The sequence below is a fragment of the Ostrea edulis genome, chromosome 1 (assembly GCF_947568905.1).
Source record: "Ostrea edulis chromosome 1, xbOstEdul1.1, whole genome shotgun sequence".
NCBI classification, from domain to species: Eukaryota; Metazoa; Mollusca; class Bivalvia; order Ostreida; family Ostreidae; genus Ostrea; species Ostrea edulis.
This window is the reverse complement of record NC_079164.1, coordinates 95,847,938-95,863,353: the sequence shown is the minus strand read 5'-3', so window position 1 is coordinate 95,863,353 and position 15,416 is coordinate 95,847,938. Positions and strand designations below refer to the sequence as shown.

At 36.1% G+C, this 15,416-nt stretch overlaps 1 protein-coding gene across 3 annotated transcripts in view; it reads left to right on the top strand.

Moving 5' to 3' along the window:
- Window positions 1–10,018, top strand: part of LOC125672557 (neural-cadherin-like) — a 55,059-nt gene extending 45,041 nt beyond the window's left edge. For all 3 annotated transcript variants that reach the window (XM_056139204.1, XM_048908758.2, XM_048908764.2), the window contains 8 exons: window positions 871–1,081; window positions 3,153–3,331; window positions 4,785–5,088; window positions 5,549–5,762; window positions 6,001–6,257; window positions 6,608–6,736; window positions 6,863–6,967; window positions 7,115–10,018. In XM_056139204.1, coding sequence (XP_055995179.1) covers window positions 871–1,081; window positions 3,153–3,331; window positions 4,785–5,088; window positions 5,549–5,762; window positions 6,001–6,257; window positions 6,608–6,736; window positions 6,863–6,967; window positions 7,115–7,368 — 1,653 coding nt within the window. In that variant the 3' untranslated portion in view covers window positions 7,369–10,018. The remainder of the gene's footprint in view (window positions 1–870; window positions 1,082–3,152; window positions 3,332–4,784; window positions 5,089–5,548; window positions 5,763–6,000; window positions 6,258–6,607; window positions 6,737–6,862; window positions 6,968–7,114) is intronic.
- The last annotated feature ends 5,398 nt before the right edge of the window (window positions 10,019–15,416 follow it).

The window sequence follows — 15,416 nt, the reverse complement described above, 5'->3', positions numbered from 1 at the left end:
GGTTAATTTTGTTTAGTTTTAACGGCCTTTTTCACTGCATACGGAATGTATTATTGTTGTTTATAATATGTTTGCTTTGAAAAAGAGAAAAAAGTCTAGGCTAAATGTGACGTCACAATGCACAGTTTACGTCGCCTTGCGTTTTATTTCCCGCGTTCAATGAATAGGCGGATCATGTAAAACTGTTGTCCCCATATAAACTCCTTTAATATTGAGATGTTACGGGGTGTTTAGCGCAAGGAAATTTCATTCAAAATATATATTTATAAATGAATCATAATCTACCGTACTTAACGGAGTTATGATTACCACTCGAGACACGGATTTACGTACATGCTTCGCTCGGTCCAACGGCCACACCGTATACATATTAGGGACTACGGTTTTACATGCAAATAGATATGGAAAATCTTCTGATATGGACCAAGGTGACTCAGGTGAGCGATGTGGCCCATGGGCCTCTTGTTTTTAGTAGCTATATTTATGGTCACTGTAGCAAAATTAATCACAGATCTACTTGGTTTCATTATGATAGTCACAACACGTAACATCTACTTGGTGTCTGTATGATAGTCAACACGTAACATTTACTTGGTGTCTGTATGATAGTCACAACACGTAACATTTACTTGGTGTCTGTATGATAGTCACAACACGTAACATTTACTTGGTGTCTGTATGATAGTCACAACACGTAACATCTACTTGGTGTCTGTATGATAAAATCACAACACGTAACATCTACTTGGTGTCTGTATGATAAAATCACAACACATAACATTTACTTGTTTCTGTATGATAGTCACAACACATAACATTTACTTGGTGTCTGTATGATAAAATCACAACACGTAACACTCTCTTTTTCAGTTGTATGATTTGTATACCAGTTTTGATCACCCAGGAGAGAATCACGGAAACGGCTGTCCTGCTGAGGAATTGGCCTGCAGTGGCCTGAATGGTAAGAGGTGTGGTGACGATGGCACCTGTCAGATGGTGACCCTCGGACAGTCAGACGTGGAGTGTGTTTGTAAACCAGGTTACCGTCCTTCAAGACCAGACTCCATCATGTGTGATACAGGTTAGTATGCTTGTCACCTATATAGGTCACCACTTTAGTAACCTATTGCGATAGGTAGTTGTCCATCATTATCTCTTGTGCATTAAGATTTGAATACAATCAACTTCTTCTCTGAGAGTATGCTTGGCATTTTTTGTCAAATTTGATATGGAACATCTTTGGGGTAAGGAGAGCTATAATGAAAAATTTCATGGTCTCTGCACCCCTAAAACATCTTCTTTACTTGGGGACATCTAGCAGAAAATTGTGTGTATAATTGGATTTACCAGAATTGTAACTGATGCTGCAGGAAGTGGGCATCACAGTGAAAATATAGTACATGAATTTTTAGAATGCTTTTATAATTACATTATAATTGTAATTCACTCTGAAAATGGGATAAAACACACATGGACTATTAAATTTTTTTTACTTTCACTTTGAAAGTGGGATAATATTAGATATTCTTTACTTTCAATTTCAACTCATAAAATGCTGAAGTGAGCTTTTCTGATCACCTTTTGTCAATCGTCCGTCCATATGTCACACCGAAACCTTTACACATTTTCTTCTTATCCAGAACCACTGGGCTATTTTTACTTGGTACAAATCATCCTTAGGTGAAGGGGATTAAAGTTTGTTCAAATGCAGAGCCATGCCCCCCTTCAGAGAAGGGGAGGTAATTTTTAAAAAAAAAATAGGGTGGGGTCATTTAAAAATCTTCTCGAGAATCTCACAGCCAAGCTAGCCCTAAGCCTTCACTGTTATCCTGGTAGGTCCAAACACAAATTCTTGATTGATATGGTGTTTAAGCTAGCTCCACTTTGAGAGATCAAGAGTGAAAAACAATGAAATATGTTAACTGAACCCAAATTTCACTTCAGTAGATGGAGACAGGGCTAAAAATGATTCTTTTTTTTATTCACTGGTCACTTGGGCTACTAACAATGGCCAATTGAGATATTTTACTATTCCTTTGGACCAGTAAATATGAATATGATTGACTCAAATTCCATAATGGACAAATTAAAATAAAACACTTTCATTTGTTGTGGAAAAGAATGAGTGATCTGATTGGGGATTATGCAATTCAAGACATCTTGTTCTTAGGAATACTCCGACAACTCATTCATTAATTTTTCAACATTGTGTTACTTCATACAACTTAAAAAAGGGAATAAAGAAAATATTTTGCATCTGATAAAAAGCTGGGTGCACACACGTCATTTGCTTGCCCGATCATTGAAATATTTTGATAAGTATTCAAATTAACTAGGGCACATACTCTTTACAATGCACTAACCTAGATCCATAATGTATTAGGCCCAGACCATCAGGCGATCCATAATTTCAAGCTCTTTCAAGAACTTCCAAGAGATTGAAAGTTTTAGAGTAAATGCCTAGTTATGTAGAGAAAAAATCAGAACCATGATTTCACTTCAAGAGTCAAGAACTTCGAGAGATCAAAGTTGAAACCATGGAGAGTCACCTGTACTCGAAATTTATAATATGCTATTGTAAGCAGACAGTATTGGTCTTGTTATACCCCCCGAACGAAGTTCTGGGGGGTATATAGGAATCACTCTGTTTGTACATCTGTCTGTCTGTGCAGATTCGTGTTTGGGCCATAACGTCTTTGTTCTTTGACTTAGGCATACCATATTTGGCACACAGGTGGATCACCATGAGACGATGTGTCGAGTACCTTCATGACCTCTATATGACCTTGAACTTTGACCTCAAGGTCAAAATTGATTATAGGGTTTTGACATAGTCATACCATAAGACATGGGTGTATCACCATGAGACTATGTGTCATGTACCTTCATGACCTCTTTATGACCTTGACCTTTGATCTCAAGGTCAAAATTATAGGTTTATGCCATGGATTTGTGTTCGGACTATATTCCATTTTCTTCTACAAAGGCATACCATATTTTTACACTCAGGAAAGAGGTAATTTATACCTATCAACAACACCCTTTGGGAGATTGGGGTAAGCGGGGGGTATTCTTAGTGAGCATTGCTCACAGTACCTCTTGCTAAGTTTGTAATTGTATTTTCCTAAAACTATAATATGCTTAATTTTAAGAAACCACAATCAGAGACTTCACCAAGAGAGCCTACATGACTTGGAGTTTGAAAAATAACTTTTTCAACTTACTGAGGAAAGATGAATTAGACGTTCACATCAAATTCAGGACTCGGGATCGTGATGGAGGGGTGCTTCTTCACCTACCATCTAACTCCTATGAATACATCTCATTGCAGGTGTGTATTTCAACTGTTAGGTGTTGTTGATGAGAAGTTTAGCACACTTTATGAATCAGATGATCTAACGAAGATTTACAAATGTTTTTGAGGTTGAATCCTCATCATCAGTGAATCCTTGTAGTTGTTGAGACAGTGGCGTAACAGAGACATTGAACTCGGTCTTTAGATTCTGTTTATATGCTGAGAAAATTGTGCAATGCATGATCAACTCATCGCATGATTAAGTTTTCAATGAAATTATGAATATGTGGACTGTGTCAAAAGTGACTCATTTCTTTTTATTTGATCAAACTTTTCAAGTCACTATTGCTATTGGTATTCGTCTGTCGTGCATAAATTAGAAATTTCATTACTCATGCACTCACAGGGCCTTAAAAATTTGCTAATTTCCTAAAGTCTTCCTCTACATCTGGGTTAGGATTACAACTGCACATCTGTAAGAAAAACAGCATAGCGATGTAGAGCAGAAAGGTCTCTGCTAAAATTGTAAATTTCATGATCCTTGGGATAGCAGTTCTCTAACTCTAGGGCTATGCCAACTTGGATTTATAGTGTTTATGTCTATGCCAACTTGGATTTATAGTGTTTATGTGTAAAACATTTTAAAAACATCTTCTTTAATGCTATTGATATTAGATTTAAACTGAATGGATATTTAGAAGGAGCACTTAGCCCTTTTTATAAAAATTGTAAATTTCCTGCTCCCCGCGGTAGGGGTTTTGGTATCAGGGTGGGGCCAAAATTATCATAGTGATTATTGTCTTTATCATTTGAATCATTTGCTGACACTATAGATAAGATAAGATAAATTTATTCCAATTTTGGGCCCAGAGGGCATAACAGTAAGACATTTTATAAAGAAGGAAATTCAAAAAAGAAAGAAAGTTTACAACATTAACTACAGGTTACATAGACTGCAAACTGCGTGTGGATGCAGCATGTTGGGGAAACAAGTACAAACATATATGAATTGCTAATCATGTATATATACAAGTGGATGGACAGTATCAGTATTATACCAATATATGAATTATAAACTATAATGATTTTTGCAGTTTTAAAGCATCACTTCTTTTTCTGAAAGTTTGCACTAAATATTCGCTCAATTTGACAATTACTGGTTTGTCTTCATTAATCATCAACCAAGTAAACTATATAGAAAATAACTGTATATTCAGGAAAATCAGAAAGGGATATAAAACCAAAATTGTGAATTTTGCAACTCCAGGGTTCTGGTCCAAAATTGTCATAAATATAGCGTTAATATAACCTTTATTATATTGTGTAAAGTCTCTCATCAGTATACCACTATTTTCCCTAATATTTGTTTAATTTATTGATCCATCATATCTCCATGTATATAAGTAGTTGACTTGTCAGTTTTTAGTTTAGAATGTTTTTTATTGTGATGCTCGGCCTCTGAAATAGTAAATTTGAATTTCTTTTATAGATCATCAGTGGCCGTGCAGCCGTGGTGTACAATTTGAAGGATTATGATAACTCGATGATGGATAATGTAATTTCCCTCTCTGCGGCACCAGCCTCTAATGGTCAGTGGCACAGTCTATCAATGAAAAGGATTGGACGATGGTTCCAGCTGAAGATGGACGGTGGAGAGGGACGGTATTACAATGAAACCTGGGGTTCAATACACGATAGCCAATTCTTCAACCTCAAGAGGGACCAGATTGTGTCGGGGAGTATGGTGAAATTTAAACCCAATGCTGAATCACATGGCAAAGATCTGAGTGAAAGTGAGTGGTTGAATCAAATTTAGTTCAAATAAAACTAAACTCAAATTAAAATATTCTAAATCTTTTTCTACTTCATATTCAATATGAATGAGTCTGTTCAAAATGCTTCTACATTTTTTTCTCCCAATTGCAAGTTGTCATAGTCCATGTACCACCTACACGACAACAACAACAACCCCCCCCTTCTCGTCATGCATGACCCAAAGTCTGCCATCAGTCACACTCTATTGGAATTCTCGTTTTTGAAACGATTGTGCAAAACTCATTTTGTTTCAGGTTGTTTTTTTTTTATTCCATTTTGAAAGCATTCTATTTCATGGAAAAACCTGTTGTTCTGTCCTCACATTGCACATTTGGTGTAATAGTCAGTCTCTGTAATTCAGTATGATAAACTGGAGTGTGAAATGACAGATTATTCCTATCTGCTATGGTTGATAAATAATGTGTGGTGTTTTTGTAGCCTGTGTTACAGACATCAGGATTAACAACAGGTGGTTGCCCATGATGATTGAAGAGAATCAACTCAGCAAGGCAGCAGAAGTTGACCTGATATCTAAGGTCAAAATGGGATGTATCCGTGACGATTGTGCCCAGGTCCTTTGTCCACAGGGTCAAAGTTTGGGGCAGTCCATCAAACAAATCTGTGTCCCTGTCTGGGGAGATCATGAATGCAGGCAGGACTCTTTATTGATATCATTAACTAAGTTCTACATTCAGGGCTGTACTGAATGTGTTTATTTAGGGACTTTCAATATGTAAAATATCTCCTTCACTTGTGAATCTTATCTTGTTCTAGTAATAGAATAAAACAATATACTGACAATTGACTAGTATGTAAATCTTATCTTGTTCTAAAAATAGAATGAAATCAAATACGGACAATAGACTAGTATTTCATGTGTCCATTTTCAGATGCCCGCCTGGTACTGAGGCTGGGGTTGGAAATCTCTGTCTGGAGATGGACCACTGTCGGGGAATTAACCCGTGTAAAGCAGGAGGTGTGTGTATAAATCTGCCATTCCCTCAAACCTTCCGGTGTATGTGTCCTAAGGGCTGGACTGGTCCCACTTGTAACCAGCAGGCCAGCACAGTGGAGGAAGTGATGACCGCTGGTGGCATTAAAATGGAAGTCCTCGTCATCATTATCGTCAGCCTCATTGCAGTCACTTGTGAGTATTTCATCATAGAGTACATGTATCTGTACATTTAGTTTGATATACATACCCAGTAAGAAGTTCTTATTCATGGTGCATAAATAGAAAGAAATTCTGTAGAAGAGGCATAGTTGGGGATGTAATATTTTTATGGTGCATAAATTGAAAGAGATTATGTAGCAGAGGTAGAGTGAGGTATTTGATTTAGTGGCTGTTCCGAGTTCTGTGTTGCAATTGACAGCTACAATTAAAATTTCTTTTTTGTTTTGCCTCATTGGTACATGTATTTTGAGTAAATTGTTCAAGAGTTGCGGCATGTTGATTTTGCAATAAATTGTCCTTGATTTTGTTTTCTTCCTATCAAGTCATCGCCTTCTTGGTGTTTTTGCTCTGGCGGTCACTAAGCAAGCGAGACAATCGTAAGTCCATTCTGTTTGATGACCAGTACGATGACATCAGAGAGAACGTCGTCAACCATGATGAAGAAGGGGCGGGTAAGTTGTCACGCGAGATTACCGATAAGTGCCATCTTGTTACTTTTTTATGATTTGAAAGTAGAATTTATACACGTGAGTCATTCAGGGTTGCATGTAGGTGATTTCTAACTGTGAATTTAATAGGTGAAGAAGATCAAACATGTTATGATATTACCAGACTACGGAAACCAGATTCTAGCTTTGACAGAGGATATTACTACTCAACATTATGTTCAAAGTACAAAAAAGGCAAGTTCAAAGATAATCTTATGTTTTTCTTCAAAATCAGCATATATAAAGGAATCTCTGACAGGCAGTTGTGAGAATCTTGAATCCTGTCTCACAAACTGAAATAATCTCGTGTCAGATCTAAACATTACACTGACTCATTTACAGGTGTACCACTGGGTAGCCCAGAGGTTGATGCTTTTATTTGTGATCGTATCCAGGATTTAGATGAAGACCCTGTAGCACCCCCACATGATAGTGTAATGGTGTTCTCGTACGAGGGTGGGAGCAGCACTGCCGGGTCTCTGAGTTCACTGAACACAAACAGCAGTGATAACGATCAAGACTATGACTATCTGAATGACTGGGGACCAAAGTTTTCATCTCTTGCTACCATGTACAAGTGGACTGAAGAGGACTAGAACTCGTTACAAACTTCAATGATTATTTTCACAAACAGAATGTTTTGTACCAAAGATCATATTCCGTGTGTGCACTAGTCAAGGGACGCAACTGTCTATTTAACGTGTGTTGATGTCCTCAATTTTTTACATGTGAGATTTATACTGTAGAAGATAAATTTCCAATTTTCAAAAGCATGTTAATGATGTAGATGTGTGCAAAGGTTTATATGTTCCTGAAGCTTTTAACACAATATGTGTTACATTAGTGTATGGTACATCAACATTAACGTTTTCCATAGTCTATTTTCACACCTGTCTGTTGAAGGTTATGAGATCTGCATCTTATCATTCATGATTATGATAATCACTTGTTTACATGACTACGCAAACAATAAACCCTATTATCATGGATCTGTTTTCCCACCAAAAAACAACTGTGCCAAAATCATATTTAGCCAATTTTGATCAAAATTTTCATTCATTGTCTGCTGATCATTGAGACTTATGATAAAAAGGTTGTCTTTTAGAATGCCTTTATTTATGGGATCAGCTACTATTATAGTTTTGTTGGAGGTACCAATAATCACTTTCTTCTTTCAGCGTTGTATCTTGTATGTGGTTTTTCATTGGTTAGTGGTAGTGTGGTGCTTGTTACTGAATTTGATCATCTGTACTATTAGATTGTGTTAAAATGTGCCTGATATATAAAAAACATATTAAGTTTTGCAGAAAAAGAGGACTCAAATGGCCTTGTTTTATTTCGATCATACTCATGCACATTGGCCAGTTTTATCAGCATAGAATCATCAAATTTATTGAATGGGAAAATGATAATAAAAGAAAACCATATGATAGTAATTTAAAAGGAAAGAGCATTTTATTTTTGGTTTTATTAGATGATTTTGAAACTTTTGTAAATAAATATTGTTAAGACTCAGAAAGAGCCTAGATTTTTAGAACTGTCTTTAGGTTTAACAAAGAAGTTTGAGATGAATCTCTGTATGCAAAATTAAAGTCTTAGTGAAGCACAGTGAAATAAAATTAAGTAGTAGAAATGAGTAGGGAGCATTTGAAAAGGTGGAGACAAATGGTACCTTCCCAGCATACCAAATCTACAATTTAATGGTTGTGAGCATTGGAATAAGTGATCTTATAGGTTTAAATTGAATCAGGTTAGTTTCTATGTAAACATTCCAGTATTTTCCCATTGTATGAGGTACATTAGTGTTAATTTATGTAATGTTTCAGTGTCACAAGTTATTTGTATTTAAGTAATTTGCACATTGTCAAGTCTTTGTCAGGTGGTAAGTATGCTAATTCGGAGTCAGAAATTTCAATGAGTGTATTTGCTTAGTAGTACCATATGAAGTACTATATTAGAAAACTACAGTGACTTTCATGAATCCCTTTCCAATAATTTTGGATTATCATCACATTGTGAAGTCATTTATATCTGTATGCTGTATGTATGTGTGTGTAGGCTGAACATACTAAGCACTTTGGATGTGATTTGTATAGCAATGAACAGTATTTTTTATAGAGAGTTTATTGTTCTCTTTCATCAAAACTACTGTGTTACAAAAAAAATCAGATTAGTGGTGAAGAAGCTTTAATAGTATTTTTGAAATTAAAGGTGAATGCAAAGCAGTTGTTTCCATTATTCTGGCATATCAAGTGAGGTTAGATTTTGGATTTAAGTACCCTTTTTTATGTCAATGTGCTGTATTGGTAGTGTAATAGTATTTGTGACTTTACAGTGCACAATGTGCTGTATTGGTAGTGTGATAGTATTTGTGACTTTACAGTGCAAGCCGTGTTGCTGTTGCTATTCTTCATGTGCATTCAATATTAAACTATATAAATTGGAGTATGCTCTTCCAAGTGAAAGTATGGTATTTGAATAACATCTGAACATGTATCCTTGGACTTGAGTTTTGAAAACTTTTTCCTTGATTTGTATGTTGTGTGCATGTTTATATTTGACCATGTGTGGAGAATTACATGTTGGATGTAATCTTTCTGTAATATTCATGTAAATTTATTAACAAAATGTTGGATTTTAATTGTATCACTGCATATGCTTAAAAGTGCATGAACATGTCACTTCTGCAAGGTGCTCGAAATCTGTAGTAGATGCAATTTTCTCCATGCCAGTATTTTGCCAATGTGTACTTGTTTTAATTATTTTGAGTCAAAGTGGTTGTGAATTGATTATTTTTAAAACTTTGTTGCTTTAATAGTAGATAAAATTATTTTATTCTGTTGATTTACACCTTCGTTTTAATATCTTATTTCCTATTTTATATTGTGGGTTGTTGTTTTTTTTTTTTTGGAACCTAAGAATGACTGGTTTTAGTAAAATTGAAAAATCATACATTAAACAGCTGAATAGTTCATTCAGCAGGGTACAAAGAGATTATAAAATGACCTTCGTGAAAGGTGAACAATGTCTGCTGTATTGTTATGAGGTTGTTATTCTGCTCCGTCATTATTTTTTGTGCAATACTTTCCTTGTCTCTTTTGTTTGTTCTTTTTTTTTTTTCAGATGCAAGGCTTTACAGCTTTTGTAGTACACTGTATCAAAAAGACGTATTCAGATCATAGTGTTGTGAAAAATTAGTTTTTGCCATCTTTTCATATTTTGAATAAAAATATATTTGAAAAAAATTACTGCAATTTTGTACCTTTTTTATTTTTTACACTAATTTAAACTCATTGATGACAGTGTTGAATGGGATGACCTGACACCCCTCAGACTTGGACTGATCTAAGAGCCTTCATGTAGAAGGTAAACTAGGAATAAAAGTTGGTATTTTGTGAATACTTGCTTCACTCATTATACCCTTACAAACCCAAGGGGTTTTTTTTGGGGGGGGGGGGGGGTGAAATTCCGTCCCTGGACATAATTTGTAATTTCTTTAACAATGATGAACAGATTTAATGAAAACTCTGTGTATATCCTATATGAATAATGAAGTTATGCACCTGCTATTTTGATCGAAATTTTAACATTCAAGGAAGTTAAGGATATTTCTTTTTCCATTTTACAGGGTTTGTTGTCATTAGCCAAAGTATATCTTAAATTTTGATTAAAACTTTTTGTATATATTATACATATAATGAAGTTGGGATTTTTATTGAGATTCACAAACATTCAAGGAAGTTGTGGATATTTAATTTAACCGGCACCCGCTCGAATATTTACTTTTTAGCGATAAAAGTAAATTCGAACCCAAGCGATATAATTGCTCGTGATTTTACCTGTATTGGGGGGGGGGGGGGGGGGGTCACACATCTTCGCTAGCCAAGGGTGACGATACACGGTGTTCCTCTGAAGAAGATGGTCCTCGCAGGGAACCTCAGTTCTCCTCTGACAGACCCTCGACTCTCGCTTCTTCATGCTGAGTCGTCTGGTAAAGGAACAATCACTATGTTTAAAATGTCGAAGGTACCAGCTGGGCACGAACCCACGACCTCCCATTCACGAAACGAGTGCTCTACCACTGAGCCTCCGCGACAGGTCAATAATGGCAAATAAAATGAGGAAGGCGAATTAGTTATTGGCCCAAATAGACTAGAAACTGTGTAAGCTGTTTGGAGGGGTCAACCACTGACCGTGTTAGAATGGTAGCCCCAGGCTTAGTGACCCGAGTAGAACTGACCTGTATTTGATATTTTCTTCACCTCATCTGAGCGTATCCTAAGTGAATTACAAGAATTTTTTCTGATATATTACGGAGCAATTTATTTTCTATCATTTGTTGGTGGTTATTGCAATATGAACATCGTGTTTCTGTGGAGAGGGATACGATATACGTGAATACTCCAGTCTCTAACCCCCACCCCCTTTTCTGATCGAAATTTGTCCGTCGTCGGTAACTTTTCAAAATTTCGTTTGATTCTGGATCATTGGGTCAATTTTCTTCAAACTTGGTACAAATCATCTTTGGGTATTTATTAAAATGAAGGGCCGTGCTCCCTTCAACTCCAAGATAATCACGATTTATTATAAGATTGTTGTTCTGTGACACTGATTAGAAACGATGGTAAAAATGCCAGGAGTATAGAACTTTACCTATGGTAGCGTCAGCCATCATCCAGGTATGACATAGCTTTGTTTTGTAAAATATGAATAAAGGAAGGTCAGCAATATATTACCTGATCTTTACAATTTTTGTATCTATTCAGAGTAGCCTATTCGATATATGTAATCTCCCAGAGTTAGAATTTTTAATGTAACCATAAAATGCACTTTTATGCAAAATCTATTACACCCGGCTCAATGTTTAATATGTGAATGTAATTGATTTCTTGGTTTCTCAAACCTCCCTCAACAATACATCCATATGTAGAATCAAAATGATTGCAATACAGATCTGTTCAAGTTGTTAACAAAGACCCTGGCTTTAATACAGAGAGGATTACTCAGTTTCTAATATTTCCTCTAAACGAACTAAGTTGAACAACGTGTAATTTTCTCCATAAAAAAAAAAAAATGAAGAACATTAAAATCCTTGCCACGTAAGATAAGAAGGTCATTCTAAAATTGTGGGAGGAGTTAACCGGACAAATTACGTATCCTCCATATAACATTCATTATCAAATAAAGGGGCAAAACTCCTGCAATGGAGGTCGAAATGGATCAAAATCGTAACAAAATCTAAAGTGACCCACAAAGAAGCTACACAGCAATTTTGAGTCTGTTACACGATAGAGAAATGAGGATAGAAACAGAAAACGGACAGACGGACGCATGGAGGAATAGACGGACGGACTGACACCCGCTGTACGATAATACGTCTCTTCTAAAGACGGTCGTGTAACAAGGGGGGGGGGGGGTGTCTTCGGATAGAAAAGTTTAAATTTATATAAAAGCTTCCTGACATAGCCGGGTAAATTCAAGTTTATTCAAATTATAGTCCCCGGGGGTAGGATTGGGTCACAATATGTGGAATAAAGATTTACATGGGAATATATCCGAAAACTGTTTAAAAATCTTCTCAAAATCGTGTTGAGTCATTAACATACAAGTGTATCCAGATAGCGCAGATTCAAGTTTGTTCAAATTTTGGCCCCCGGGGTAGAGTGGACCACAACCTAGGGGATGTAATTTTTTCAAGGGAATATATATGAAAAGTCTTTTAAGAATATTCTTCTGAATAACAACAGGGCTATGGTTACTCGCAAGCATCCTTACATAGTTCAGAGCACAGGAACTTATTTCTGTAAATAACTTAGGACCTCTGTATACTAATAATAACACATTATTAGTATACAGAGGTCGTTAGTTATTTACAGAAACAAGTTCCTGTGGTTCAGAGTCAAGTTTGTTCAAATTGTGGCCCACGGGGGTAGTTTGGGGCCACAATAGGGGATCAAAGTTTTACGTGGGAATATATCTAAAATTCATTTTTTTGAAAAATTCTCAGTAACAGGCCCACGGTTACTCATACATGTATCATTATGCAAGAAGCCCCAGGTAGTGCAGATTGAAGTGTGTTCAAATGATGGCCCCGGTGGATAAGTGGTGGGTTCACAACATAGTAGGGATCAAAGTTTTAACATAAGAATATACAAGGAAACATCTTTCAAATTGTTAATCTCAACAACAGTAGGGACATGATTAGTCAAGCAGAAATTGTGACGCCTCGGGGGTAGGGTGGGGGCCACAATAGAGGTTGAACATTTTATTTGGGAATATATAAAGAAACAAGAACAGCGAGACCATATTAACATGCGAGCATCATCACGTGTACAAATTCAAGTTTGTTTATGATTCAGGGGTTCTGGGGGTAGGGTGGGGTCACAATTGGAGATTAACGTTTTACATGGCAATAAACAAGAAATTTATTCAAACAAATTCTTTTCAAGAGTAACAGGGTTAAACTAAATCATATCAAAATTCAAACGTTCCCAAGTTTTGGGGAGGGGGGGGTGCGTATGTCTGTCCAAAATTTTCACTTTGCTCACAACTATTGAATGGTGGGTCACAGGGCTCTCGCAACTATTGAATGGTAGGTCACAGGGCTCTCATATTTAAAATGTGTATTTCTTATTATGTTATTTTTAGTTCTTGTTTTGTTTTGTTTTTTGGTACCAGTTTTTAGCTCACCTGAGCCAAAGGCTCAAGTGAGCTTTTCTGATCAAAATTTGTCCGTTGTCTGTTGTCGTCATCGTCGTAAACTTTTCACATTTTCATCTTCTTCTCAAGAACCGCTGGGTCAATTTCAACCAAACTTGCCACAAAGTATCCTTGGGTGAAGGGATTTCAAGTTTATTCAAATGAAGGGCCATGTCCCTTTCAAAGGGGAGATAATCACAAAAATGCAAAAATAGGGTGGGTTCATTTACAAACCTTCTTCTCAAGAACCACTGGACCAGAAAAGCTGAAATTTACATGATAGCTTTCTGACAGATTTCAGTTTGTTAAAACCATGTTCCCCAGGGGTAGGATGGGGGGGGTCCAAGTTTTGCATACAAATATATAGGGAAAATCTTTAAATATGAGCCAAGGTGACTCAGGTGAGCGATGTGGCCCTTGGGCCTCTTGTTAACCTCGTAATCTTGACCTTGGAGTTTTGCCTAATTTTACCTAAACTATGCAATATCTCCTGAACCATTAATTTTGTATACAGATTCCTTATGGCAAGAAATTTCATTTGATGCACCCAAATTTCAATACTTTAACCTTGCTCATAACTTTTGAATTTTGAGTGATTTATCTTTCATGTATCTCATGTATATATTCCTTGTGACCTTGTGACAAAGCCTTTCTTTTGGTACAAAAGTGTTTGACCTTGTAATCTTGACGTTGGATTTTGACCTACTTTTAAGAAAAGTTCATTTCTGCATTCTCCTGAACTTCATTCATATTTCTTATATAGATTCCTTATGGCAAGACCTTATATTTCATAACATGAATCTTAACCGTTTTTCATGTTTTGTCAGGGTCACAATGTTCTCAAAATTTCACGGGAATAAAGATAGAAAAAAATCTTTTAAAATAATCATAACAGCGGAGCAAAGGTCACCGAGTATACCCCAACATGTAGGGTGTTGGCTATAATGTGACGGGGGTGTAGGCGGAAATATAGATGTTTGAGGTTCGTTTTTGCATATCTCAATTTGTGGATATATTTCGCAAGAAACCATTTGGTTACGGAAGAAAGCATTAATTCAGGAATATATGGAATTAAATATATCCACTGTACACTTTCTTGTTTTATCAAACCAAGCACAACATTAGTTTTTCGTCGATATCTTTGAATACGATTGGTTTTATTCACTGACAGCACATGCATAAACCTATACAGGTTACACGTAATTTTTGGTCATATAAAGGTGACGATAAAACAAAGCGTGATCCTGATATTTGATCACGGTTGTTTGATAAAACTAGAAAGTGTACAGTGAATATATTTGTTTCCATATATTCCTGAATTAATGCTTTCTTTCGTAACCATATGCTTTCCTGCGAAATATATCCATAAATTGAGATATACCTCAAACATATATATTTTCGCTTCAGTATCCTTCACCCTACATGTTGGGTTAGCTGAGTCGGACATTTCCCACTATAAAATGTACAGTCATAACTAAGCCTTTGACCTTCAATGCTGACAATTAGAAACTGTCGAAAAGTTTTCCGAGGTGTACAGAAATAATTAATACGGAAGTTTTACATTTCTATCAAGGTCACGCAGGTTTATCATGTACTGGTGCGAGTGAACGTACTGTGAACTTTATCTTCATCATAACTATGTGTGTGAAGAGTTCCCGAAATTTACTCAAAGTACAACTTCTGATGCCCAGGGAGAAGAGAGGTATAAACAGAATAAATAGTATAGGTTTGTGCAGGAAATAAAAAATATATCTTTGAAAGAAATGTAAAAAAAAAAGTACTTTTAAGAAAATATATGCAATGCAAGATTAGAGGACCGTGTGTACGTTTTTCTACGGCCTCTGGTGATTTACGGACAGCGGTCAATGGGTTACAAGATGTTCACCATGAATCCGGAAAGTTGTTTACAGATAAAAGCTTAAAGTTCACAACAGAACAAGCGATA